Source organism: Salmo salar, chromosome ssa09 (genome assembly GCF_905237065.1).
Source record: "Salmo salar chromosome ssa09, Ssal_v3.1, whole genome shotgun sequence".
Lineage (NCBI taxonomy): Eukaryota > Metazoa > Chordata > Actinopteri > Salmoniformes > Salmonidae > Salmo > Salmo salar.
In genome coordinates this window covers 87,689,562-87,714,751 of record NC_059450.1, presented here as the reverse complement: position 1 = coordinate 87,714,751, position 25,190 = coordinate 87,689,562, and the positions used below count along the sequence as shown (strand labels likewise).

Below are 25,190 nucleotides of genomic sequence, written 5' to 3'. Positions count from 1 at the left end.
AATCACCTGTTCCCTCTACAACAGTTAGAGAGATAATCACCTGTTCCCTCTACAACAGTTAGAGATATAACCAACTGTTCCCTCTACAACAGTTAGAGAGATAATCACCTGTTCCCTCTACAACAGTTAGAGAGATAACCAACTGTTCCCTCTACAACAGTTAGAGAGATAATCACCTGTTCCCTCTACAACAGTTAGAGAGATAATCACCTGTTCCCTCTACAACAGTTAGAGATATAACCAACTGTTCCCTCTACAACAGTTAGAGATATAACCAACTGTTCCCTCTACAACAGTTAGAGAGATAACCAACTGTTCCCTTTACAACAGTTAGAGTTATAACCAGCTGTTCCCTCTACAACAGTTAGAGAGATAATCACCTGTTCCCTCTACAACAGTTAGAGAGATAACCAACTGTTCCCTCTACAACAGTTAGAGATATAACCAGCTGTTCCCTCTACAACAGTTAGAGAGATAACAACTGTTCCCTCTACAACAGTTAGAGAGATAACCAACTGTTTCCTCTACAACAGTTAGAGAGATTACCAACTGTTCCCTCTACAACAGTTAGAGATATAACCAGCTGTTCCCTCTACAACAGTTAGAGATATAACCAGCTGTTCCCTCTACAACAGTTAGAGAGATAACCAGCTGTTCCCTCTACAACAGTTATAGAGATAACAACTGTTCCCTCTACAACAGTTAGAGAGATAACCAACTGTTCCCTCTACAACAGTTAGAGAGATTACCAACTGTTCCCTCTACAACAGTTAGAGATATAACCAGCTGTTCCCTCTACAACAGTTAGAGAGATAACCAGCTGTTCCCTCTACAACAGTTAGAGAGATAACAACTGTTCCCTCTACAACAGTTAGAGAGATAACAACTGTTTCCTCTACAACAGTTAGAGAGATAACCAACTGTTCCCTCTACAACAGTTAGAGAGATAACCAACTGTTTCCTCTCCAACAGTTAGAGATATAACCAGCTTTTCCCTCTACAACAGTTAGAGTTATAACCAGCTGTTCCCTCTACAACAGTTAGAGAGATAACCACCTGTTCCCTCTACAACAGTTAGAGATATAACCAGCTGTTCCCTCTACAACAGCTAGAGAGATAACCAACTGTTCCCTCTACAACAGTTAGAGAGATAACCAACTGTTCCCTCTACAACAGTTAGAGATATAACCAGCTGTTCCCTCTACAACAGTTAGAGAGATAACCATCTGTTCCTTCTACAACAGTTAGAGAGATAACCAACATTCCCTCTACAACAGTTAGAGATATAACCAACTGTCTCTTCTACAAACACTATTTTCTTCAGAGCTGACATAACCTTACATCTTCTCACCCCTCCTCTCCCCCATCTCATTTTCTCTCCTCTCCTCTCCTATCCAATCCTCTCCTCTCTTCTCCTCAGCAGTAACGTTAAAACCAGAAGTATAAATAAGACATATTATGGGCTTTTACAGATATGAATAATGAATTACAATAAAAAAGTAATATATAACTGTCTTAACCTCATTCTGCCATGTCAGTGTGTTCGGTCCCGTAGACTGCTGAGTGGGTGTCTGTGTACTGCTGAGTGGGTGTCTGTGTGTGCTGCTTGTGTGTATGTGTGTGTGTCTCTGTGTCTCACTATCATACAGAGATATTTAACACGGTCCTATGTTTCAGACCCCAACACTGTTCTACCAGACCCTGTATTACCAGAGGAACCTGAGAGAGGGAAGGACAACGGTCTGGGAGGAGACTTCAGTCCTAGCCCTGAGGACAACCAGCTGCCTGGAGCAGGAGAGTCAGGCAACACTGGTGAGATAACAACCCTATCCCCTTTAGAACCTGACAGAACCCAACTGAACCTAAAAGAACAAAAATAACCTTAAGAATATAGAACCCATGGACATGGACAGGGAGAGAGAGAAGGGAGAATGAGAGAGAGAAGTGTGGACAGGGGGGGGAGAGAGAGAGAGAAGTGTGGACAGGGAGAGAGAGAAGAGAGAAGGAGAGAGAGAAGTCTGTACAGGGAGAGAGAAGGGAGAGAGAGATAGAGAGAGACGTGTGTACAGGTAGAGAGAGAAGGGAGAGAGAGAAAAGTGTGGACAGTGAGAGAGTGACTGAGAGAGATTTCTGGCAGTAGCTGCTGATATACATGGAAATGTAAATGCAACATGTAAAGTGTTGGTCCCATGTTTCATGAGCTGAAATAGCCTGTAGCGTACCACCCTGCATCCCACTGCTGGCTTGTTTCTGAAGCTAAGCAGGGTTGGTCTCTGGATGGGAAACCAGATGCTGCCGGAAGAGGTGTAGGAGGTACCCTTTCCTCTGGTGTAAATAAATATCCCAATTCCCCATGGCAGTGATTGGGGACATTGCCCTGTGTAGGGTGCTGTCTTTTGGATGGGATGTTAAACGGGTGTCCTGACACTCTGTGGTCACTAAAGATCCCATGGCACTTATCGTAAGAGTAGTGGTGTTAACCCCAGTGTCCTGGCTAAATTCCCAGTCTGGCCCTCATACCATCATGGCCACCTAATCATCCCCAGCTTACAATTGGCTCATTCATCCCCCCTCCTCTCCCCTGTAACTATTCCCCAGGTTGTTGCTGTAAATGAGAATGTGTTCTCAGTCAACTTACCTGGTAAAATAAGGTTAAAAAGAGATCCCAGACATTTTCCATCCGCACAAAAAGCTTATTTCTCTAAAATGTTGTGCACAAATTTGTTTACATCCGGGTTAGTAAGCATTTCTTCTTTGCCAAGAAAATCCGTCCACCTGACAGGTGTGACATATCAAGAAGCTGATGAAACAGCATGATCATTACAGGTACACCTTGTGCTGGGGACAATAAAAGGCAACTCTAAAATGTGCAGTTTTGTCACACAACACAATGCCACAGATGTCTCAAGTTGTGAGGGAGCGTGCAATTGGCATGCTGACTGCAGGAATGTCCACCAGAGCTGTTGCCAGATACTTTAATGTTAGTTCTTCTAACATAAGCCGCCTCCAACGTTTTAGAGAATTTGGCAGTAGGTCCAACCGGCCTCACAACCACAGACCACGTGTATGGCGTCGTGTTGGTGAGCGTTTTGCTGATGTCAACGTTTTGAACAGAGTGCCCCATGGTGCCGGTGGGGTTATGGTAAGGGCAAACATAAACTACGGACAACGAACACAATTGCATTTTATTGATGGCAATTTGAGTGCACAGAAATGGCGTGACGAGATCCGGAGGCCCATCGTGAGGCCCGTTTATTTTCTCCGTTACCAACAGATGCACCCCTTCACTTTTTCCACATTTTGTTACGTTACAGCCTTATTCTAAAATGTATTGAATTGGTTTTGGTTTTGATGGAGGCCACTGTGTTCTTGCGGACCTTCAATGCTGCAGACATTTTTTTGGTACCCTTCCCTAGATCTGTGCCTTGACACAATTCTGTCTCGGAGCTCTACGGACATTTCCTTTGACCTCATGGCTTGGTTTTTGCTCTGACGTACTGTCAACTGTGGGACCTTATATAGACAGGTGTGTCTTTCCTAATCATGTCCAATCAAATGAATTTACGACTGGTGTCCTCCAATCAAGTTGTAGAAACATCTCAAGAATTATCAATGGAAACGGGATGCAGTTGAGCTCAATTTTGAGTCTCATAGCAAAGGGTCTGAATGCTTACAGTGGCAAGAAAAAGTATGTGAACCCTTTGGAATTACCTGGACTTCTGTATAAATTGGTAATAACATTTTATCTGATCTTCATCTAAGTCACAACAATAGACAAACACAGTCTGCTTAAACTAATAACACAAACAATTATACGTTTTCATGTCTTTATTGAACACACCGTGTAAACATTCACAGTGCAGGGTGGAAAAAGTATGTGAACCCTTGGATTTAATAACTGGTTGACCCTCCTTTGGAAGCAATAACCTCAACCAAACATTTTCTGTAGTTGCGGATCAGACCTGCACAACGGTCAGGAAGAATTTTGGACCATTCCTCTTTACAAAACTGTTTCAGTTCAGCAATATTCTTGGGATGTCTGGTGTGAACCGCTCTCTTGATGTCATGCCACAGCATCTCAATCGGGTTGAGGTAGGGACTCTGACTGGGCCACTCCAAAAGGCTTATTTTCTTCTGTTGAAGCCATTCTGTTGTTGATTTACTTCTGTGTTTTGGGTCGTTGTCCTGTTGCATCATCCGACTTCTGTTGAGCTTCAATTGGCGGACAGATAGCCTAACATTCTCCTGCAATTCATTTTTCCGTCTATGATAGCAAGCTGTCCATGCCCTGAAGGAGCAAAGCAGCTCCAAACCATGATGCTCCCTCCACCATACTTTACAGTTGGGATGAGGTTTTGATGTTGGTGTGCTGTACCTTTTTTTCTCCACACATAGTGTTGTGTGTTTTCTCCAAACAACTCATCTTTAGTTTCATCTGTCCACAGAACATTTTGCCAGTTGAGGTGTGGAACATCTAGATGCTCTTTTGCAAACTTCAGATGTTCAACAATGTTTTTATTGGACAGCAGTGGCTTCTTCTGTGGTGTCCTCCCATGAACACCATTCTTGTTTAGTGTTTTACATATCGTAGACTCGTCAACAGAGATGTTAGCATGTTCCAGAGATTTCTGTAAGTCTTTAGCTGACACTCTAGGATTCTTCTTAACCTCATTGAACATTCTGCGCTGTGCTCTTGCAGTCATTTTTGCAAGACAGCCATTCCTAGGGAGAGTAACAACAGTGCTGAACTTTCTCCATTTATAGACAAAGGCTTTTAGAGAAACTTTTGTAACCCTTTCCAGCTTTATGCAAGTCAACAATCCATAATCTTGTGTCTTCTGAGATCTCTTTTGCTTGAGGTATGGTTCACATCAGGCAATGCTTCTTGTGAATAGCAAACTCAAATTTTGTGATTGTTTTTTATAGGGCATTGCAGCTCTACTCCAGGTTAGTTGACTCCTGACTCCAATTAGCTTTTGGAGAAGTCATTAGCCTAGGAGTTCACATACTTTCCCAACCTACACTGTGAATATTTAAATGATGTATTCAATATAGACAAGAAAATACAATAATTTGTGTGTTTATGCAGACTGTGATTGTCTGTTGTTGTGACTTAGATGAAGTTCAGATCAAATTGTATGACCAATTTACGCAGAAATCCAGATAATTCCAAAGGGTTCACATACTGTTTCTTGCCACTGTATGTAATAAAGTATTTCTGTTTTAAATTTTTTATAAATTTCAAAATGTCAGAAAAGCTGTTTTTACTTTGTCATTATTGTCTGTGGATTGATGAGGATAATTTATTTTTTAATCAATTTGAAAATAAGGCTGTAACGTAACAAAATGTGGAGGGGTCTGAATACTTTCCTAATGCATTGTATTTATTCCCAGTCATGTGAAATCCACAGATTAGGGCCTAATGAATTCATTTAAATTGACTGATTTCCTCATATCAACTGTAACCCAGTCACTCTCTTTTCCATTAACCCTCCTTCCCTCCCCTCCTCTAGCCCCTCCTCCCCATCACCACCTCACTCTCCCCTCCCCTCCTCCCCATCCCCATCTCACTCCCTCTCCTCCCCATCACCACCTCATTACGACCAGGAATATGACTTTCCCGAAGCGGATCCTCTGTTCGGACCACCACCCAGGACAATGGATCTAATTCCAGTAGTCGACCCAAAACAACGGTGCCGCAGAAGGGGCAGACGAAGCGACCACCTGGCCAGGCTCCGTAGACGTGTACATCGAGTACTAGCCAATGTCCAGTCTCTTGACAACAAGGTAGATGAAATTCGAGCAAGGGTTGCCTTCCAGAGAGACATCAGAGATTGTAACATTCTCTGTTTCACGGAAACATGGCTCTCTCGGGATATGTTGTCGGAATCGGTTCAGCCACCGGGCTTCTCCATGCATCGCTCCGACAGAGATAAACACCTCACTGGCAAGAGGAAGGGCGGGGGTGTATACTTCATGATTAACGACTCATTGTGTAATCATAACAACATACAGGAACTCAAGTCCTTCTGCTCACCCTACCTAGAATTCCTTACAATCAAATGCGGGCCATTTTACCAACCAAGAGAATTCTCGTCAGTTATAGTCACAGCTGTGTACATTCCCCCTCAAGCGGACACGAAGACGGCCATCAAGGAACATCGCTGGACTATATGCAAACTGGAGACCATATATCCTGAGGCTGCATTTATTGAAGCTGGGGATTTTAACAAAGCAAATTTGAGAACACGGCTACCTAAATTCTAACAGCATATTGATTGCGCTACGCGCATGGGAAATACCCTCGTCCACTGCTACTCTAACTTCTGCAATGCATAAAAAGCCCTCCCCCGCCCTCCCTTTGGCAAATCCGCCCACGACGCCATCTTGCTCCTACCGTCTTATAGGAAGAAACTCAAATAGAATGTACCAGTGACGAGACCCATTCAACGCTGGTCCGACCAATCGGAAGCCACGCTTCAAGATTGTTTTGATCATGCGGACTGGAATATGTTCCGGTCAGCCTCAGAGAACAACATCGACCTATATGTTGACTCGGTAAGTGTGTTTATAAAGAAGTGCATTGGAGATGTTGTACCCACTGTGACTATTAAAACCTACCCTAACCAGAAACGTGGATGGATGGCGGCATTCACGCAAAACTGAAAGCGCGATCCACCACATTTAACCATGGAAATAGGTCTGGGAATATGACTGAATATAAACAGTGTAGTTATTCCTTCCACAAGGCAATCAAACAAGTGAAATGCCAGTACAGGGGCAAGGTGGAGTCGCAATTCAACGGCTCAGACACAAGATGTATGTGGCAGGGTCTACAGGAAATCACAGACTACCAAAAGAAAATCAGCTACTTCACGGACACTGATGTCATGCTTCCAGACAAACTAAACACCTTCTTTGCCCGCTTTGAGGATAACACAGTGCCACCGTCGCGGCCCGCTAACAAGGACTGTGCCCCCCCCCTCTCAATCGCCACCACACTGCACAATGCCCTATCCCATCTGGACAAAAGAATACCTATGTAAGAATGCTGTTCATTGACTATTCAACACCATAGTACCCTCCAAGCTCATCATCAAGCTTGAGGCCCTGGGTCTCAACCCCACCCTGTGCAGTTGGGTCCAGTAATTTCTGACAGGCCGCCCCACAGGTGGTGAAGGTAGGAAACAACATCTCCACTTCACTGACCCTCAACACTGGGGCCCCACAAGGGTGCGTGCTCGGTCCTCTCCTGTACTCCCTGTTCACCCATGACTGCGTGGCCATGCACGCCTCCAGCTCAATTATCACGTTTGCAGATGACACAACAGTAGTGGGCTTGATCACCAACAACGACGAGACAGCCTACAGGGAGGAGGTGAGGGCTCGTCATACCGCTCAGGAAGGAGATGCATTCTGTCTCCTAGAGATGAACGTACTTTGGTGCGAAAAGTGCAAATCAATCCCAGAATAACAGCAAAGGACCTTGTGAAGATGCTGGAGGAAACAGGTACAAAAGTATCTATATCCACAGTGAAACAAGTCCTTTATCGATATAACCTGAAAGGCCGCTCAGCAAGGAAGAAGCCACTGCTCCAAAACCGCCATAGAAAAGCCAGACTACGGTTTGCAACTGCACATGGGGACAAAGATCGTACTTTTTGAAGAAATGTCCTCTGGTCTGATAAAGGAGGGACTGGTGCACTTCACAAAATAGATGGCATCATGAGAAAGGAAAATGATGTGGATATATTGAAGCAACATCTCAAGACATCAGTCAGGAAGTAAAAGCTTGGTCGCAAATGGGTCTTCCAAATAGACATTGACCCCAAGCATACTTCCAAAGTTGTGGCAAAATGACTTAAGGACAACAAAGTCACGGTATTGGAGTGGCCATTGCAAAGCCCTGACCTCAATCCGATAGAAAATGTGTGGGCAGAACTGAAAAAGTGTGTGCGAGCAAGGAGGCCTACAAACCTGACTTAGCTACACCAGATCTGTCAGGAGGAATGGGTCAAAATTCATCCATCTTATTGTGGGAAGCTTTAACAATTTAAAGTCAATGATACCAAATACTAATTGAGTGTATGTAAACTTCTGACACACTGTTGTCGTGTCTTTGGGGTACCATTAAACTGAAGACATGTTTATCAATTAACTCCCTGTAATTATTATCACGCGATTAAACTGATTAATCGTTTAATTGTAATTAACTAGGAGATCGGGGCACCAAGGAAAATATTCAGATTACAAAGCTATAATTTTCCTAATATAACTTTCCTATATTATAACAATATATATTCTATTCTATTATAGTATAGGCCGATTATCTTCTGGTTTAAATGGTGTATTTTACCTCGCGTCCAGTCTCATTCCAAACGTCGTAAATTGTTGTATCTGCACGAACCCAGTCTTTACTAAGAGTCATCCATACATCAATTGTCTTAAAATCATTTATTTACTAAACTAATTAATTCACAGAAAGTATACAAACAGTAATTATCATCACAAAGAATTGGTAGAGTAATGTGCCCTAGTGGGCTAAAACAGGCATGGCTGGTGTCTTGTTGAACAATGGGTCATAAAGGGCAGCTGAGAAGACCCTACAGAGTTCATTAATATTAACAATTGATATGCTAATCCTTTGCACATGAACGCTCACTCATTCGAGAACAATTGCAATCAATATATATTTACGCTCAGTGTGTCGTCGGGATCCTTGTTGGAGCGTCGTTCCGTTGGAGAGTTCTCTCTCTCTCTCTCTCTCTCTCGGTTAGAATGGATCTTTCAAAGCGACATTCATTAATGTCGTCATAGAATGGATGTTTCGTTGGTCTTCGCGTTCAATGATATAATTTACTTAGCTGCAGACTAATAATTAATATCAAAGACTTGTTCTTATTCTGTCAGCATCAATAGTCTAAAAGTTAACCACGTGGTATAGTTCACTTTCAGTAGAGTACTTGGATGGTCAAACCTATTGGCCAACTCGCAATGGAGTGGAGGCCGGGGTCTAGAGAAATGTAAATCAGGGTATAGTTTTATAGTGACCATAGAACAGGCTTGTCAAATGACGCCTGGTCCTGTCTGTGTCCCTGGGGGCGTGCCGACAACTGAGTTAAGCTTGGTACAGAAATATAATTCTATCACATTAACATCAGTACATAGCATCTCAATGTATTACAAATAGCTTTATCCTTATTAATACATTCTATACAACCATGTGGTGCAAGTCTCATCGCTGAGGCTATTATATAAACCATTTTAAGGTAATATGGCTATATTGTCTCTTCTGAGTATCACAAAATTGTACCAAGCGGACCAGTTCGTAGCTGGACTCTTCACCAATCTTCCATACCTTCTCCAGAACACAAATGTCATTCGGTTCCCCAATTCTGTGAGTTGGAAGAATTTCCTGTGTCTCTCTATGGGACCCCTCTGTGTCTCAACTGGGCCATGTGGTTGTAAGATTCTCCTCTGGAATTTTACAACCCTTTCACACAGGGCCTGGGTGGGGGGAGGTAGGTTGGGAGATGGTGCAAGAGGGGAGGGGGTCAACTGTCTTCCCTGTACTCAAAGAGGCCAACGTCATGACACTGTGAATGTGATGAAAGAAATAAAAGCTGAAATAAATAATTATCTCTACTATTATTCTGACATTTCTCATTCTTAAAATAAAGTGGTGATCCTAACTGACCTAAGACAGGGAAGTTTTACTAGGATTAAATGTCAGGAATTGTGAAAAACTTAGTTTAAATGTACTGTATTTGGCTTAGGTGTATGTAAACTTCCGACTTCAACTGTATATACTGTATTTTATACCATCTATTGCACCTTGCCTATGCTGCTCGGCCATCGCTCATCCATATATTTACATGTATATATTCTTATTCCATCCCTTTAGATTTGTGTGTATTAGGTAGTTGTTGTGGAATTGTTAGATTACTTGTTAGATATTGCTGCACTGTCGGAACTAGAAACACAAGCATTTCGCTACACTCACATTAATTAACATCTGCTAACCATGTGTATGTGACCAATAACATTTGATTTGATTTTATATCTCCCCTGGCCTCTCCCCTGGCCTCTCTCCCGGCCGCTCCCCTGGCCTCTCCCCCTGGCCTCTCCTCTGGCCTCTCCTCTGGCCTCTCCCCTGGCCGCTCCCCTGTCCTCTCCCCTGGCCTCTCCCCCGGCCGCTCCCACGGCCTCTCCCCTGGCCACTCCCCCGGCCTCTCCCCTAGCCTCTCCCCTGGCCTCTCCTCTGGCCTCTCCCCCGGCCGCTACACTGGCCTCTCCCCTGGCCTCTCCCCTGGCTGCTCCCCTGGCCGCTCCCCTGTCCTCTCCCCCGGCCTCCCCCGGCCGCTCCCCTGGCCGCTCCCCTGGCTGCTCCCCTGGCCGCTCCCCTGGTCGCTCCCCTGTACTACTGTGGCCTAGACGTTTGAAACATCTTTCTGTAGTCTAGGCTATTGGCTTGTCTGTGTCAGTCCTATTCATCTGAGTGATGTGGGGTGTTAACCACAGATTACATTACAGGGTCATCTTGATTTTAAACAAATTAAATTAGATGACATCAATAGCGCTTGTCAATCCCCCTAAAACAAATGCGAAGAATTCATCGTTGTTCTAGGCATTCATTTCGTTAAGCTTGGGCGGCAGGTAGCCTAGTGGTTAGAGCGTTGGGTCAGTAACCAAAAGGGTTGGTGAATCAAATCCCCAAGCTGTCAAGGTAAAAATCTGTCATTCTGCCTCTGAACAAGGCAGTTAACCCACTGTTCCTAGGCTGTCATTGTAAATAAGAATGTGTTCTTAACTGACTTGCCTAGTTAAATAAAGGTAAAATAAAGGTAAATTAAAGGTTAAATATTTTTTTTAAACATAAACATTCCTGGAACTGAATGCACAATTGGTTGCATTCTACAAATTCACCTTTTTCTTTATTTTTCTCTCCCTCTCCCCCCTCTCTCATTCTCTCTCCCCCTCTCATTCTCTCCCTCTCCCCCTCTCTCATTCTCTCTCTCCTCCTCTCTCTCATTCTCTCCCCTTCTCTCTTCCCCTCCCTCCTCCAGACTCTATAAACCAGGACAACAGGTCAGGAGGTTCCAGCAGCAGTGACAGCATCCTGGGGTCAAAGGTTGCTGTGTTTTCAGCCATCGGAGCTGGCTGCATCATCTTCCTCCTCCTCATCCTCTTCCTCGTCATCCTGCTCATCAAGATGAGGAAGAGAGTCCAGAAGCACTCTCACGCCCAGCCACACCCCTCCGCCATGGCACTCAGCATGCTGTCCAATCAGAACAAGCTGCCTGGCAGCGGGGGCACAGCCGGGACGGAACCCAGTGACATCATCATCCCGCTGCGGACGGAGAATAACTACTGCCCTCACTACGAGAAGGTGAGCGGTGACTACGGACATCCTGTTTATATCGTACAGGAGATGCCTCCACAGAGCCCAGCAAACATCTACTACAAAGTCTGAGAGGACGAGGAGCACATAAATATCCTCTAAATGAGAAAAGCAAATTAACATATACAATGTCCTAGAGGAGAGGAGCGATTGAACATCTACTACAGTGTGAGTTGAAGAGAGAAGGACAGGAGAGATTGAACATCTACTACAGTGTGAGTTGAAGAGAGAAGGACAGGAGAGATTGATTACTCTGCTACTGGACTGTTTTATTTTAATTTGGGGACTTGGCTTTTAACAAGCCCATGTTTTTCTACCACCTACTGACCTAAGGAAAGGACACCTGACAGTGGACCATGGACTGATCGAGAAAAACTGAACTGACAGAAACTGTCCAGTACACCTCGTCATGTTGATGTGATGTTTTACCCTCTATCTCCCTGTCCTCTATCCCCCTGTCCTCTATCCCCCTGTCCTCTCCTCCTGTCTTCTACCCCCTGTCCTCTATCTCCCTGTCCTCTAATCCCCTGTCCTCTATCCCCCTGTCTTCTCCTCCTGTCCTCTATCCCCCTGTCCTCTCCTGTCCTCTATCCCCCTGTCCTCTCCTCCTGTCTTCTATCCCCCTGTCCTCTATCTCCGTGTCCTCTATCCCCCTGTCCTCTCCTCCTGTCCTCTATCCCCATGTCCTCTATCCCCCTGTCTTCTCCTCCTGTCCTCTATCCCCCTGTCCTCTCCTGTCCTCTATCCCCCTGTCCTCTATTCCCCTGTCCTGTCCTCTCCTCATGTCCTCTATCCCCCTGTCCTCTCCCCCTGTCCTCTATCCCCCTGTCCTCTATCCCCCTGTCCTCTCTCCCACTGTCCTCTATCCCTCTGTCCTCTATCCCCCTGTCCTCTGTCCCCCTATCCTCTCCTCCTGTCCTCTCCTCTAACCCTAACCAGACTAGGTTTCTGGGTTCAGTATCTTCCACTACAGTACTATCACTACAGTTACTAGACCACTACACCTGTGTGTGTGTGTGTGTGTGTGTGTGTGTGTGTGTGTGTGTGTGTGTGTGTGTGTGTGTGTGTGTGTGTGTGTGTGTGTGTGTGTCAGGCAGGCCTCTCTGCTGGGGATCCAGGTAGCTCAGGTATCAGGCACAGTGTGTGTGTTCCTCTCTCCCCTCACACCTCTACTGTCTGCCTTACTGTTCGTAGTATGTTTGATGGGAGATTCCCTGGATCCTGCATCACTCCACAGACCTGTTGTATTTTGGTAGATTTCCCTACAAATACACAATGTGTAGAAGCTACGATCTCACTGTTTCCTCCACTCTTTCACCAACACCACCACCCTCTCATTTTCCCATGGATATTACCTGGGTCTGCACTGTTTATGGACAGGCCCTGCATCTGTGTGTGTGTGTGTGTGTGTGTGTGTGTGTGTGTGTGCGTGTGTGCGTGTGCGTGTGTGTGTATTCCACCTGCCTGATAGGATCTTAGCCATGCTCCAGGTATTTATTACCTCTTTTCAGTGCTGTGTGTTTGAGACTGTGTCTTCTGGAGTGGGGGGGCGGAGGTTAAAACAGATAGTCATGTGACGGAAGAGAAGTCAGTAGGATGGAACTAAAGGACAAAGATGGGGGGGGGTGTTGAGTGTTGGCTCCGGTCTTTGGATGACTCAGCTGAGGCTAGAGTGACTCACCCTCTTAGAGATGTGCTCTGAATGAAAATGATGTGCTGAATATTCCACACTCAACACACTGAACAAACCACAGCCAGAGAAGAGAGAGGGAGCGAGAGGGACAGAGGGAGAGAGAGAGACAGAGAGAGAGAGAGAGAGAGAGAGAGAGAGAGAGACAGAGGGAGGGAGAGAGAGACAGAGAGAGAGAGAGGGAGATAGAGAGACAGAGGGAGAGAGAGAGACGGACGGAGGGAGGGAGAGAGAGAGAGAGACAGAGGGAGGGAGGGAGAGAGACTGAGGAAGGGAGAGAGAGAGACAAAGGGAGAAACAGAGGGAGGGAGAGAGAGAGACAGAGGGAGAGAGAGACAGAGGGAGAGACAGAGGGAGGGAGAGAGAGACAGAGGGAGAGAGAGAGACAGAGGGAGGGAGAGAGAGAGACGGACGGAGGGAGGGAGAGAGAGAGACAGAGGGAGAGAGTGAAAGGGAGAGAGACAGGGGGAGAGAGAGAGACAGATGGAGGGAGAGAGAGAGAGAGAGAGAGAGAGAGAGAGAGAGAGGGACAGAGGAAGGGAGAGGGAGGGAGAGAGAGAGAGAGAGAGGGTGGGAGAAACAGAGAGAGAAAAAGAGAGAGAGAGAGAGAGAGAGAGAGAGAAAGAGAGAGGGACAGAGGAAGGGAGAGAGAGAGAGAGAGAGAGTGAAAGAGAGAGGGACAGCAGGAGAGAGAGAGGGGGAGAGAGAGAGAGAGAGAGGGTGGGAGAAACAGAGAGAGAGAAAGAGAGAGAGAGAGAGAGAGAGAGAGAAAGGGAGAGGGAGGGAGAGAGAGAGTGAAAGAGAGAGGGACAGCAGGAGAGAGAGAGGGGGAGAGAGAGAGGGTGGGAGAAACAGAGAGAGAGGGGGAGAGAGAGAGAGAGAGAGGGTGGGAGAAACAGAGAGAGAGAAGAGAGAGAGAGAGAGAGAGAGACACCCCTGTCCGACTCCCGGTTCAACCGGTGCCATCCCCCTTTAAAAAACGTACCCTCTACCCCACGATGCAAAACAACACCATACATCACAAGACAGGCTCCTCCCCATTCCCCATTTCTTTCGTAAAATCCATCATACAGTTCCAATCCCCGCCGACCACCAGAGTCTCCTCGGGCACTACCTGTGAGAGTTCCTGTCTAAGACACCCAAACAGAAGCACCCTCTCTCTCCCTGTGTTAGGCACATACACATTTACAAGGACAAAACCCAGTTGTTAATTTCTGCCTTTACTACAAGTAGTCTACCCCTACACACCTCCTTTGAGGAGCAATTTTTTATGGCCAGACCCAGTGAAAAAAAGACTGGTGGAAAGGACTGCCACCCTGCACTAACATTTGTTCCATGGCTCAGCACACTTGCCCCTTTCCACCAGAGCCCCCAATCGACTTCATTCACCACATCACTATGCGTCTCCTGCAGAAACAAGACCTGTACAAGACCTGTACTACACCTCCATCTATAACATGACTAGACCCAGCCTCATCTACACCACCATCTATAGCATGACTAGACCCAGCCTCATCTACACCACCATCTATAACATGACTAGACCCAGCCTCATCTACACCACCATCTATAGCATGACTAGACCCAGTCTCATCTACACCACCATCTATAACATGACTAGACCCAGCCTCATCTACACCACCATCTATAATATGACAAGACCCAGCCTCATCTACACCACCATCTATAATATGACAAGACCCAGTCTCATCTACACCACCATCTATAGCATGACTAGACCCAGCCTCATCTACACCACCATCTATAACCTGACTAGACCCAGCCTCATCTACACCACCATCTATAACCTGACTAGACCCAGCCTCATCTACACCACCATCTATAACATGACTAGACCCAGTCTCATCTACACCACCATCTATAGCATGACTAGACCCAGCCTCATCTACACCACCATCTATAACATGACTAGACCCAGCCTCATCTACACCACCATCTATAACATGACAAGACCCAGCCTCATCTACACCACCATCTATAACATGACAAGACCCAGCCTCATCTACACCACCATCTATAGCATGACTAGACCCAGCCTCATCTACACCACCATCTATAACATGACTAGACCCAGCCTCATCTACACCACCATCTATAACATGACTAGACCCAGCCTCATCTACACCACCATCTATAACATGACTAGACCCAGCCTCATCTACACCACCATCTATAACATGACTAGACCCAGTCTCATCTACACCACCATCTATAACATGACTAGACCCAGTCTCATCTACACCACCATCTATAACATGACTAGACCCAGCCTCATCTACACCACCATCTATAACATGACTAGACCCAGCCTCATCTACACCACCATCCTCCGTAATCAACGGAAGCAGATTCGCTACTACATCCCTTGTCGAAGGAGTTGAATGAAAGGAAATTGGCACCAACACATCCCTTACAAATATTCCACTAGCCATCAGCCTACCCACCAAATTCACTCTTTTCATGAAATCAACCACAGCTTTTTTAATTCTAGATGCGGAACGTATAAATTCAGCTCCTACCTGTTCACCGATCGCGAGAAGAACCTCCTCCACCTTAACTCCATTCTCAGGAACACACCTGAATCCATGCTGTAACAACAGTGTCTCTGCGCTAGGCTGCGAAGCCATCGCGCACACCACACCTTCCAAACCCCAGGAAACTAAAATTCTGTCCTCTTCCACCCTAACTTTGAAAAAACAGCAGGTACCGGTAAACTAACAGTGTGTTAACCCTCCACCATAGAAAATAACATGTTTAAGAAAAGACCAGATAGAATCAAGAAAATAAGTTAGGACAGAGCCCTTCACCTGGCCTCTCAACTACAAATCACTCCCAGCATGCACTGAGAGAGAGACAGGGGGAAGGAGAAAGAGAGAGAAAGAAGGATGGAGAAAGAGAAGGGGAGGGAGAAAGAAAGAGAGAGCGTGCAAGGGATGGAGAGAGAGAGAAAGAGGGAGAGGGAAATGGAGAGAAAAATGGAGCGAGGGGGAGTGAGAAAGAAAGAGAGAGTGTGCAAGAGAGGGAGGGAGGGAGGGAGGGAGGGAGGGAGGGAGGGAGGGAGGGAGGGAGGGAGGGAGGGAGAAAGAAAAGAGAGAGGAAGGGAGAAAGAGAGAGAGAGAGAGGTAGAAGGAGAGAGAGAGAATATTCCACACTCAAGGTGTTCAGTCACTGAGAAAATTCCAGCTTCAGCTATCGCATAGAACAGGACAGTCAGGATTAGCTTCCGTGTCCAATAGCGTAGAGAATGCTTGTCTTGGAAATTGACAAATAGATGAATAATGGACTCTATCTGCCAAATACCAACTAGTAGTACTTCAAACAATACAATACCATGAGAATAGACTGAGGTGAGACAGATAACAACAGCTATTCCTCTGCCTAACACGTATTGACAGTGTGGAGAATCCTGAGTGTCTGTGAGTTATTGTCAAGACTAGCCTGGGTACCAGTCATGTTTGGAGTGGCAAGGATTAGCATTATGGGACAAACATACTGGTACCCAGGCTATTGTCAGACTGTCTGCTGGTGGTTTTTTGTTACATTCTACACCATCACTGTGTCACCGCCACCAAACCATTTCTCCATGCTATTCTTCTTCATTGGTGTGATCTGGTAGTGTTCTAAATGATCTGGCCAAAAATGAAGCAAACATGTAAATAATGTGGATAGTCATTTCACCCGAGCACTGCTCTCCTGAAACATTTGACTAGATTTTTGTAATGCCGATTGTTTTGTAAATCGTTATCTTTTTAAAAAGTGTGTTTTGTATGAGTCCTTGCATTTTTCTCAATGTTTGTTTGAATGTTCTTTTTTTTTATTTGAGTAAAACAAAATATGTCCTGTTCAGATCACATGGTCTAGTCATCTCCTGTAACTCATCAGTCCATTCTTATCTCATTGACCAATCCCAGATTGACTAACCCCTAACTTCTACACCCTACACACTTCCCCTAGACAGACACTCCCTACACAGATCTGAACTGAAAGGGTGTCACACAGACAGGAAGTAGATGTCAGCGTTATGACAACAATTCCAGCTGGCCTATCAAAAGACAAAATGGAGCATCAGGGATTAACATATTGCTTTTCCAATGCTTTCAGATCTACACAACAAATTCATACGTGCTAGTGATCTACTTACATTTTGGGCACATGTATTTAAAGCGGGTTTCAGAGTCATGTTCCTCATCAGCATTTAACAGAAACGAGAGATTCTCCCTGCACAGTAAACTGTATGTATCACTGACTCAGAAGAGAAACTTCAACCAACAGTCAGTGAAGTAGAGCAGTGCCCACAGCTTTGATATGGATAGTTATTAAGACAGTAATGGAGGTGGTTCAATATAAACCCAGTCACAGTCAGACACGGCACTTAGTTATTATGGAGACTAGGATGTTTCACCATCTCTGTGTGTTACCTAGATTTCCTCCCTCCCTCTTTCTATCTCAGTAGAGTTCACATAAGGCTATTGGTTTGTCACATTCAGAGTAACACTGATTTCTACTCTTGTTTAAGCCACAGTGTTTAATGTGCATGTTGATAACCTGTTGACGAGGTGTCCCTCATAACTATATGTTTATTTATGCCTTTCACTTTGCTGCATCCCAGAGTATTCCTGTTGCCACCAGCTACCATCATAATGTTCCACCAGTTTGGAAATCGCATATTGATAAATACATTTTTTCCCGTGGAAAATGTTTGCGGGATTGTTGTTTTTCAATAAAATAGTCACCCATCTCCTCTCTCAGTGTCACACACACACACACACACACACACACACACACACACACACACACACACACACACACACACACACACACACACACACACACACACACACACCCTGGGGTGAGTGGTGAACAGATGGGTCTGTTCTGACACATTAGTCAGATTTGAGACACACACACACCACACACACACACCACACACATGCTTTATAAATTCATATTTTTGAGGAGGTCCAGTCTGATACACCTCTCTGCATAGTAAGTCATCTCCATCACAGCCCTCTCTGCCCCGCTGTCCACCACAATTACATTCTTCCACAGTTTATTACATTGGATTGGTTGCACTCTGGATTTCTACTGTGTTTGTCTGAAATGACAGCCTGTGTACTCCACTGGTGAAGGACAGATTCCAGGCGTCGTGTGTGTGTGTGTGTGTGTGTGTGTGTGTGTGTGTGTGTGTGTGTGTGTGTGTGTGTGTGTGTGTGTGTGTTGGTCTGTGAAAGCAGAGATAGCATGAAATTGTATTAAAGTGATTGGGTCTATCCTACTCAAAATACGGCAGTGGTTATTGTCATGGCTCTTCCTGATGAAGGGAATGACCGAGGGAGAGAAAACGAGAGGGAGAGAGTGATGGAGAGAGAGAGTGATGGAGAGAGAGAGTGATGGAGAGAGAGAGTGATGGAGAGAGAGAGTGATGGAGAGAGAGAGTGATGGAGAGAGAGAGTGATGGAGAGAGAGTGATGGAGAGAGAGTGATGGAGAGAGAGAGATGGAGCGAGAGAAAGAGCAATGGAGAGAGTCATGGAGTGTGAGAGAGTGATGGAGAGAAAGAGCAATGGAGAGAGTGATGGAGTGTGAGAGAGAGTGATGGAGAGAAAGAGAGATGGAGCGACAGAAAGAGTGACGGAGAGAGTGATGGAGTGAGAGAGAGAGTGATGGAGAGAGAGTGATGGAGAGAGAGTGATGGGAGAGAGGGATGGAGAGAGAGGGATGGAGATGGAGAGAGAGTAATGAAGAGAGAGTGATGCAGAGAGAGAGAGTGATGGAGAGAGAAAGAGTGATGGAGAGAGAGAGTGATGGAGAGAGAGTGATGGAGAGAGAGTGATGGAGAGAGAGAGTGATGGAGAGAGAAAGAGTGATGGAGAGAGAGAGTGATGGAGAGAGAGATGAGAGCGAGAGAGAGAGAGCCCCCCCCCCACCCACCTCCCCCCTCGCTCTCTCTCCGCCCCAGGGCAGGTACACTCATCTGTTATCTGGCTTGGTACCGAGACGCCCCCGCGGAGACGTTACTGTGGGTTTATTAAAGCCTTCTCCTGTTGTGTGTCTGTGTGTGAGTTTGTGTGTGGTGTTTGTGCCACAGGGGCCTAGCTATTGTTCTGAAATGGAGTCAACATCACAAAATATAGTTACAGCTTTCTGCAGCAGAAGAGAGACAAAGGATGTGGTCTGCTAGGGTTTGTCTAGTCTATAGTTTCCATTGAGCCAGACAAGCTCAACCATGGCCCAAATGTATGCACATATGACTGGACGTCACTTTGAATTAAATAATTTGCTAATGGCATATATTATATATTATCTAGGATCATGCAACACCTCCCTAGCTGAAATGCACATGATCATTATCAGTCACCAGTTGGTTTTACACCTTCCCAAAATGTGCAGTTAATGATCTGTGCTACAGAGTGATATAAATTGAAATGTTCTAGCATTACTGGAGACCAGCATTCACGATAAACGCTGCGTATGTCAGCTCAAACAGAAATTACCTTTACATTTCAATCACGCTATTGCACTGAACTTAAGCGATACGGATTGAATCAGACCCTATATCAAAGTTTCTAATAGCTGAGTTATTAGCTACAACGAATCCAGCTTGTCTGTAACACTTTTCTACCCGGAGTCTACACAATCACCTTCATCATCATCATCACCATCATCATCACCATCATCATCATCATCATCAGGAAATCAACAGTGAATGATAAGAATGAAGGAGACAAGTGAATCCTCTGGGTGAGTTGTTAATATCTGACACTAAATACACAAGAGGGACACCAGAGTAAAGAAATACAATCATTTTGAATGTAATAATAAAATGTATTTTATTTATTATCATATTAGAAGTGGTTTAAAATCGTATCATGTTTATACAGTACCAGGCAAAAGTTTGGAAACACCTACTCACTCAAGGGTTTTTCTTTATTTTTACTAATTTCTACATTGTAGAAATCATGTAGTAACCAAAAAAGTGTTAAACAAATTCTTCAAAGTAGCCACCCTTTGCCTTGATGACAGCTTTGCACACTCTTGGAATTCTCTCAACCAGCTTCATGAGGTAGTCACCTGGAATGCATTTCAATTAACTAGTGTGCTTTGTTGAAAGTTCATTTGTGGAATTTCTTTCCTTCTTAATGCGTTTGAGACAATCAGTTGGGTTGTGACAAGGTAGGGGTGGTATACAGAAGACAGCCCTATTTGGTAAAAGACCAAGTCCATATTATGGCAAGAACAGCTCAAATAAGCAAAGAGAAATGACAGTCCATCTTTAAGACATGAAGGTCAGTCAATACGGAAAATTTCACGAACTGAAAGTTTCTGCAAGTGCAGTAGCAAAAACCATCAAGCGCTATGATGAAACTGGCTCTCATGAGGACCGCCACAGGAATGGAAGATCCAGAGTTACCTCTGCTGCAGAGGATATGTTCATTAGAGCTACCAGCCTCAATAAGTCCTTCACAGAGTTCAAGTAACAGACACATCTCAACACCAACTGTTCAGAGGAGACTGCGTGAATCAGGCCTTCATGGTCGAATTGCTGCAAAGAGACCACTACTAAAGGACACAAATAAGAATAAGAGACTTGTTTGGGCCAAGAAACACGAGCAATTGACATTAGACCGGTGGAAATCTGTCCTTTGTTCTGATGAGTCCAAATTTGCGATTTTTGGTTCCAACCGCCGTGTCTTTGTGAGACGCAGAGTAGGTGAACGGATGATCTCCGCATGTGTCGTTCCCACCCTGAAGCATGGAGGAGGAGATGTGATGGTGTGGGTGTGCTTTGCTGGTGACACTGTCAGTGATTTATTTAGAATTCAAGGCACACTTAACCAGCATGGCTACCACAGCATTCTGCAGCAGTACACCATCCCATCTGGTTTGCACTTAGTGGGACTATCATTTGTATTTCAACAGGACAATGACCCAACACACCTCCAGGCTGTGTAAGGGCTATTTGACAAAGAAGGAAAGTGATGGAGAGATGCATCAGATGACCTGGCCTCCACAATCCCCTGACCTCAACCCAATTGAGATGGTTTGGGATGAGTTGGACCGCAGAGTAAAGGAAAAGCAGCTAACAAGTGCTCAGCATAGTATGTGGGAACTCCTTCAAGACTGTAGGAAAAGCATTCCAGGTGAAGCTGGTTGAGAGAATGCCAAGAGTGTACAAAGCTGTCATCAAGGCAAAGGGTGGCTACTTTGAAGAATCTCAAATATAAAATATATTTTGATTTGTTTAAAACTTTTTTGGTTACTACATGATTCCATATGTGTTATTTCATAGTTTTGATGTCTTCACTATTATTCTACAATATAGAAAATAATACAAATAAAGAAAAATCCTTGAATGAGTGGGTGTGTCCAAACATTTTACTGGTATTGTAACTTGGGGTGTATACATTTCAGTTCACAATAAATATTTTAGTTACTGTTTATATACAGTACATGTATAAATTGTGTATGATTTCATTCTCTACATTTTCATACTTTAAAACAGTGGTCACCAAACTTTTCTAAGCCGAGATCACTTTGAGTTAAAATACCGCTCAGAATGATTTTAAACATGATTAAACAAAATGTAAGGTAAGCCAATGCAACATTGACCAATTTAAAAGCAGTTCTGTAGCAATGAGGCTTGTGCAATAGACTGTAGGCCCAATACATTATCACTGCATACTGGCTATGCTAGAATTGCCTTGCCACTGTTATTCTTCCATTTTAAAATTAAATTCAAAACTTGAGGTATGTGAGCCACTGGTTATAGATAATTTGTTGTATTACTTGTGAGGCACAGCTGAGTGAGCATAAATTGAAACAATTTGCTTTCTTTATCTTACTGGACTGATGGTGCCTGCATCTGATGATCAGTCTCAGTGGAGGGAGAGCATCAGAGGATGGGATCGGAGCCGTGCTCTCTCAGCGCTCTGGCAGCCACCGAAGCTCCGCCCCTGTGCTTTCTTTTCGAAGAAGCTCAGCCCGTCCGAGCAAAACTATGATGTGGGGGACCGGGAGCTGTTGGCTGTTGTCAAGGCTCTGAAGGCGTGGAGACATTGGCTTGAGGGGGCTAAACACCCTTTTCTCATCTGGACTGACCACCGCAATCTGGAGTACATCCGGGCGGCGAGGAGACTGAACCCTCGCCAGGCAAGGAGGGCCATGTTCTTTACCCGTTTTGTTTTCACCCTGTCCTACAGACCAGGTTCCCAGAACGCTAAGGCAGACGCACTGTCCTGGATGTATGACACAGAGGAGCGGTCCATAGATCACACTCCCATACTTCCGGCCTCTTGCCTGGTGACACCGGTGGTGTGGGAGCTGGACGCGAACTTCGAGCGGGCGTTACGCACAGAGCCCACTCCTCCCCAGTGTCAAGCTGGGCGTCTGTACCTTCCGTATGCTGTCCACGACCGTTTGATCTATTGGGCCCACATGTCACCCTCCTCTGGTCATCCTGGCATCGGTCGGACGGTGCGTTGCCTTAGTGGGAAGTACTGGTGGTCCACCTTGGCCAAGGACGTGAGGGTTTATGTTTCCTCCTGCTCGGTGTGCGCCCAGTGCAAGGCTCCCAGGCACCTGCCCAGAGGGAAGTTACAACCCCTCCCCGTTCCACAACAGCCGTGGTCACACCTATCGGTGGACTTCCTCACGGATCTTCCTCCCTCACCGGGCAACACCACAATCCTGGTCTAAGTCCTGCCATCTCCTCCCTTTGCTCGGTCTCCCTACGGCCCTACAGACTGCGGAGGCCCTGTTCACTCACGTCTTCCAGCACTACGGGGTGCCTGAGGACATAGTCTCTGATCGGGGTCCCCAGTTCACATCCAGAGTATGGAGGGTGTTCATGGAACGTCTGGGGTCTCGGTCAGCCTCACCTCAGGTTTTCACCAGGATGTGGGTAGAGTAAACCAGGATGTGGGTAGGTTTCTGCGGTCATATTGGGCAGAGATGGCCCAAAACTCACTCCGCCACTCCTCCACTAACCTCTCCCCTTTCCAGTGCGTACTGGGGTATCAGCCGGGTCTGGCACCTTGGCATCAGAGACAGATCGAAGCTCCTGCGGTGGACGAATGGTTTAAGCGCTCGGAGGAGACCTGGGACGCTGCTCATGTGCATCTGCAACGGGCTGTGAGGCGACAGAAGGCGAGCGCCGACCGCCACCGCAATGAGGCCCCGGTGTTCGCACCGGGGGACCGGGTCTGGCTCTCGACCCGAAACCTGCCCCTCCACCTGCCCTGCCGGAAGCTGGGTCCGCGGTTTGTGGGCCATTCAAAGTTCTGAGGAGACTGAACGAGGTATGTTACAGGTTACAGCTTCCCCCCGATTATCGTATTAATCCCTCGTTCCATGTGTCTCTCCTCAGGCCGGTGGTGGCTGGTCCACTCCAGGAGTCTGAGGTGCGGGAGGTTCCTCCACCCCCTCTGGACATCGATGGGGCCCCGGCGTATGCTGTCCAAGCCATCCTGGACTCGAGGCGTCAGGCGAGGGGCCTTCAGTACCTCATGGAGTGGGAGGGGTATGGTCCGGAGGAGAGATGCTGGGTGCCAGTGGAGGACTTCCTGGACCCTTCGTTGCTGCGGGAGTTCCACCGTCTCCACCTGGATCGCTCTGCGCATCGTCCTCCGGGTCGTCCCTGAGTTCGGTGTCAGCGCGGGGGAGGGGGGGGTACTGTCACGACTTCCGCCGAAGTCGGTCCCTGTCCTTGTTCGGGCTGCGTTCGCCGATTGACGTCACCGGCCTTTTAGCCATCGCCGATCCACTTTTCATTTTCCATTTGTTTTGTCTTAGTTTTACACACCTGGTTTCACTTCTCTAATTACTTGTTCATTATTTAACCCTCTGTTCCCCCATGTTTTTTTGTGAGTGATTGTTTGTATGTTATACGGTCCGTTATGTGGGCTTGCTTTATTGTATTGTATTTGCCTATTTTGAGTAAATTAAGTTTATTTACTCATATCTGCTGTCCTGCGCCTGACTCCTCTACACAAGCTACACACAGACCTCATTACAATCTGCCTCTCACCGTCGGACAGCCCCTCAGCTTTCCCCCCTTCACTAAGACTGACCAAAATGGTCTTCCAGCTGATGGTGAAACTCGATTCACATTGCATTATTTCTGCCTCATACAGTAAATCTTGTTCTTACACTTCTAACCAGTTAATTAAAAACACACAGCTAATAATAATAAGACTATCGGTACGCTTTCCTGCTCATTCATTGAAGCTGCAGTGCTTGTTGCAGCGAGCGGGGTTAATTAAGTGCATTTTTCATTTTATTAGTGTTGAATAAAAAGTGTTGACAATGCTGAATAAAAACGTAGCGCTCTATTCAGTCAGATCTAATTTAGCCAACATCCGCATAGCGGTTCTTTTGGTGGTGCCGGAGCTGGAACTTGAGCTGTTAAATCCACAAGAGCCTCCAGGCATTATACCTAAAGTGGACATTGCCATTGAAGGCACAAAGTCGCATTAAGAGAAATCTCATGCAGCCCTGTTTACAATTTCAAACACTGGAATGCGAGATGTAATCGACACCATTTAATGATTTTCAATTTGAGTGTCATTATTTCTGTATAGCCTACACTTTCTCATTCTGAACTTCTAACGCGATCCAGACGATGATCACAAGAGCAGCTGCTCACCGATTTGACAGCTCCAATGCAGTTCAATCTCAGCCAAAACATCAGCTATGCGGGTGTCGGCTGTCGCCGGTTAATTCGTGATCTGATTGAATCTAGGCCATAAACATGAACTCACTCATAAAAACAGCAGCTTTTTGCTGTAGTCTCTCTTTAGTCATGGTTTTAGACATTTTGAAATCACAGTATCAATTTACTTTGCTGTGTGCACAAGGAAGCTGCAGACACATGGTGATCTGAGCAATCTGATTGGTTAGCGGTATTAGGTGCAAGGTGCACTTGATTTGATCACTGGGCACGGGGAGTAGGCAGAGTTTGTACCTTCAGACACATGAAATGGTTAAAAATGGTAACATTTCGACTACCCAGGCACACAGGGCAGCTGAAACAAGTGCACCTACCGGCAAAAGCGCGAGACAGAAAAAAAGTAGGAATGCA

The 25,190-nt window shown here is 45.7% G+C and overlaps 1 protein-coding gene across 1 annotated transcript in view; it reads left to right on the top strand.

Annotated features, from left to right (window-relative positions):
- LOC106612232 (ephrin-B1) overlaps positions 1 to 11,944 on the top strand; it is a 148,623-nt gene extending 136,679 nt beyond the window's left edge. Inside the window, exons 4-5 of the mRNA XM_045724164.1 lie at positions 1,678 to 1,812; positions 11,067 to 11,944. Coding sequence (XP_045580120.1) covers positions 1,678 to 1,812; positions 11,067 to 11,473 — 542 coding nt within the window. The 3' untranslated portion in view covers positions 11,474 to 11,944. The remainder of the gene's footprint in view (positions 1 to 1,677; positions 1,813 to 11,066) is intronic.
- Positions 11,945 to 25,190: the final 13,246 nt, after the last annotated feature.